Consider the following 4855-nt stretch of genomic DNA (forward strand, 5'->3'; position numbering starts at 1 on the left):
TTATATTTCAGCGTATTATCTAAAAACGTTTAATATAATTGCAGAAAAGTGAATTAATAAAGATGTGAGGATTAGTATCAGTAAGTACCAGAAATAGATTTACTTAAAAGCAACGTGATGCATGTTATTAATATTACTATTTATTAACCTCACTTTATTTTACTTTTAAGTGCACTATGGTAAAAGGAAGGGCTTTACCGTCAGTTATGGATACCTCAAGCAGCTCTGATGATACATATAATTCCAATATGGGAAAAGTCAAGAAAAATATAAACACTTTTGTTCCTACAACAGAAAATTTGAATTTAGAAAAAATTCATAAAAAACGATCAAAAATGGAGTTGAGTCAGGACATTAATGATAATGATAATACATTAGAATCATTTCTTAAAAGAAAATGTAATGAAGATGAAAGGAGTTCAGATTCTGAAACTGAATATAGTAATCTACAAAGAGTTGAACAAATTATGGAAAATGCGCCTAGTAAATTAAGTAAAAAACTAAAGAAAAAAAGAAAGAGCGACATTTGTAGTGATGATTCAACAGGCGAAGAAAATATTAATAATGAATATCTTAAAAGTCTGGATAAAAACTCGTTTGATAATAGCAAAATGAACCAAAAGAGAAAAGCGTTTGTTACTCCTGATTTGTTACAAAAAGGTAAATCTGTTACAAAAGGTGTAAATATAAGTCCTGTTAAGAAAGAGGTTTTAAGTGATGATGCAGAATCCAGTTCAGCAGAGTCGGACTCAAATTGCAATAACGACAGTGAAATAAATCAAAAAAACATTGTAACCGTTATAAAAAGTGAAGTTCACAGTAATACTAGTTCTGATTGTGAAGATGAAGATGATAATATATCAAGTGCTCATGAGCCCGAAGCAAAGTATTCAATCGTAGAAACTCCTGTTACAATTTTACAGGATATACGATTGACACCTAAGGTAAAAACTTTTAATATGTAGAAATAGAAATTTCATTAAATATATTGTTGCTCGGTGAAGCATAATACTTAAACTCAAACTAAATTTCTATTATTCTATTATTTCTATTATACATCATTGTTAAGTTTGCTTAGATTTTTATATACGGTTATATCATTAAAGTAAATATAGTGGAAGTTAATTTCAACGATATTTGATGTTTATGGTAGATATATATTATTTTAAAATAACATCGTCTGACTATGGAAGTACATAGTTTGAACAGTTTAGTTCTAGCTACCATAATTGATAACTAACTTTGTCATCCCTGCACCAAACCTGCACGAACAATTTCTTGAACTGATTGGTTCATGCGTAAATCCTTCTGTGGTTGGGCGATCTTCATCTGCCTACTCCATAATCACAACACACGCGAAAGAACGTGAAATAAATTTAATGAAGGCAATAGGTAAAACCAATTATAAATTGTTGCTAGATAACGCATTAAAATGTGCAAACGTCTTTGGGTGAACATGATATATCTATAACTTTTTCAGTCATGAACATTAACAAATGGAAATTTAGAATCAATTTTACATTTAGCTGCTTCAAAAATCAAACCAAAAATTAAAATAACGGGTGATTCATTTAGGGGTACTTTTTTCAGTAGCGAGTTTAAGACAGATCATGCATGAGTCGAGTGAACTGTCGTGGTATTTTGGTTCAGTACTGTCTGACATTTCATCATGGAAAGACTTAGCCCGGCACAACATCTACAAATAATTCAGCTGTACTACGAGAATCAGAGCAACTTAGCACTTAGAGCAACATATGGTCTACATAATCAGCCCACCGAACGCACAATTCGCTACACCGTCGAGAAGTTTTAAACCCAATTTTCATTATTGGATAATACGCGAAGTGCAGAAAATATTGCGGTGGTAGCCGAGAGTGTACATGATGACCATAATGAATCAATTCGGCGCCGATCTCAACAGCTCGGCTTGTCGTATGCAACAACTTGGCGTATTTTACGTAAGGATCTTGGTTTGAAAGCATACAAAATTCAACTCATTCAAGAATTGAAGCCGGCTGACCTTCCAAATCGTCACCGTTTCAGTCTTTGGGCTCTTGAACAGCTTGAAGAAGATCCAATNATCTTCATCTGCCTACTCCATAATCACCACACATGCGAAAGAACGTGAAATAAATTTAATGAAGGCAATAGGTAAAACCAATTATAAATTGTTCCTAGATAACGCATTAAAATGTGCAAACGTCTTTGGGTGAACATGATATATCTATAACTTTTTCAGTCATGAACATTAACAAATGAAAATTTAGAATCAATTTTACATTTAGCTGCTTCAAAAATCAAACCAAAAATTAAAATAATTGTCATATCAACACATTAAATTAAATTCTTTGTTTACATTTTACTGTCTTCCTTTCTAACAATATTTACATACATATAAATAAATTTTTTTATTTTTTATTTCAACTTTTGCTGGAAATTTTTTCAACATGACTGCGTGATTCTAGAAATCATCCCCTAAAAACAGTGTGGGTTACGCTCGTCATTATCAAAATATGACAACCTTAATTTTCACAAGCCGCCACTATCAAAGCCATTTGGAATAATTCCAGTTTATTTTATTATTTATGATTTAAATTTTTTTTATGCTCCCAACTAATAATATTAATGTTAACCCAACTAATAGTAATGCAGATTATGTAATTTTTTATATATGTAGTTATTTAAATACATAAAACGGGTACAAATTATAGTAGTGTAGACAGTACAAAATAAATGTTGACAGACGTCTATGAACATTCTCTAGTAAACTACTGAAATGAAAATTGAGAAAGCGAAGCAAGTATGACTTGCCATTATAAGATGTGTATCCTGAACTTTAATAATAAAATAAACGGATTTCTTTCTCTAATTCAGTAATATTTTATACTTCTGTTTTTTTTTTTTTAGAGTAAGTCTGCAAAAGAAAAATTGAAAGAAAAGTACCCTGGACTAAAGCCAATTGAAATTATGACCGAACTAAATCTTTCCGATTTTGATGAAATTCATTTGTTCAGAATTCCAAAAAATGTAGATCCGCAGTCGCTGAGGCATGCCGAAATTAATTTAGAAAAAGAGTGTAAAGTAAATTTAAGTGAAAAATATGTTATTACATCGACAACTAAAGTGCCTGATCCAACACTTGTCATATCTGCTAACACAAGTGTTTTATGCTTTAAGAACAATATTAAAATGGAGAAGTACATTAAATCTAAGGTTGAACCTAATATTGAGGTGCCAGAAAAAAAATCCGTACCTTTACCTGAAAACTTAAAAAAGCGACATCCTCTATTTGGACCAGATTTTAAACAAAAAATAAAGTTAAGTGAGCATGTGGAAAGAAAATTAGATGAGGCAATAGCGAATCTTCTGAAAAGAGAAAGGAAGTCCAAAAAGAAGAAGGATAAGAAAAATAAGCAAAACGTTAAAGAGGAAAAACCTAATGGAGAAATTATTGATATTTTTAGCTCAAATAGCTTCTTAACAGACAGGATGAAAAAAGAAACTTCAGATGACAGCGCATTTGGAAGTTCCAGTAGTACAGATAATCCAAGAGGTAAGAAAAAGGACAAGGGACACTCATCAGACATGAGTATTGAGCAGGAAATGAAATGTTCTATAGAAAAAGAGTCCAGAGAAAAAAGAAAGGAAAAAACGAAGAAAGAAAAATCTTCTGATCATGACTGTATTGATACTGCTGAAATTAAGAAAGAACAAGATTTTGATACTGTTGGCACTGAAGAAGTATCAACTTCACCAAAAAAGAAGAAGAAATCTTCAATAATTAATAGTACCTTAATGTCAGATATTTTAAAAACACCACAATTTAATTCCGAGGTTAGTACAATTATAGCAGAGGATTCTTCCGGAAAGAAATCTAGGAAATCTAAAAAAGACAGAATGTCCAATGAAGGGGGTAATATAAAGAAAGAGGAATTAATATCCGAATTATTAAACAATGTTACTAAGGAACTCGATGTTTCTGGAAAGATTAAAACGGAATTTTAACCTATGACCAAATTAAGACTAAATTTTACAGTTGCAAGTATATTTTTTAACCTGAATAAAATATGCATACAAGACATTCATTCTCTCAACATGTATGACATAAAAGTCAGATCCTTATGGTTGGACCACTGTAAAATAATTGAAGCATGAATAAAGGCGACAAACATTTTATGTCTTAATATTAATTTTTTTATTACAGTATGTCCTGAATTGTCTCCAATTATTTTTATGACGGATAATACACAAAAAAATGTTACCTTACATGAGTAAATTATTTAATGAAAATATTTAAATAACGGAGACAATACATATATATTTGTGAAGCTTATTGTTTTCTACACTATTAGGGAAAAAAATGAAAATACATTATATTGTACAATGTTCTTTTTTACGGGATAATGCAGTTATGTGAAGTTAACATCGAACTTTAATGCAATCGATGGTAAAGAAAATAAAATAAAAATGGTACAAACCTGTACTAAACGAGTACAATTAATTGCATTAATGAAAAATTCAATTATCTAAAGATGAAGGTTAACTTGACATAGCTGGATAATACAATTAAAGTCCTTGTTTCATGGAAATGTTTCACATTTCAATAAATATGTGATGGATGTCAGAAATTTATTATTACAAATGCGCTCCCATATGTAAACTTTAATTTTAACTCAAAAATGGTTAGACTCATTATAATTACACAAGAGTAACTCCTTTTTTTCTAATAGTTTAGATTTTTCAAAAAATTTTGGGGGTGTAGTAACACACCCAAAAGAACTCTTTAGTTAAGACATAGGTTTTGAATGTTCAGTGTAAATTAGTGCCCTGATGTCTTACATTTCAAATATGATTT

At 30.4% G+C, this 4855-nt stretch overlaps 1 protein-coding gene across 1 annotated transcript; it reads left to right on the top strand.

The window, feature by feature from the left end:
- On the top strand, positions 1 to 4405 carry LOC108908054 (muscle M-line assembly protein unc-89-like). The gene is made up of 3 exons (XM_018711962.1): positions 1 to 80; positions 171 to 944; positions 2908 to 4405. The coding sequence occupies exons 2-3, from the start codon at positions 177 to 179 to the stop codon at positions 4003 to 4005; spliced, it is 1866 nt and encodes a 621-aa protein (XP_018567478.1). The 5' UTR covers positions 1 to 80; positions 171 to 176; the 3' UTR covers positions 4006 to 4405.
- Positions 4406 to 4855: the final 450 nt, after the last annotated feature.

The sequence above is a fragment of the Anoplophora glabripennis genome, unplaced genomic scaffold, assembly GCF_000390285.2.
Source record: "Anoplophora glabripennis isolate ALB-LARVAE unplaced genomic scaffold, Agla_2.0 scaffold285, whole genome shotgun sequence".
In the NCBI taxonomy this organism is placed as follows: domain Eukaryota; kingdom Metazoa; phylum Arthropoda; class Insecta; order Coleoptera; family Cerambycidae; genus Anoplophora; species Anoplophora glabripennis.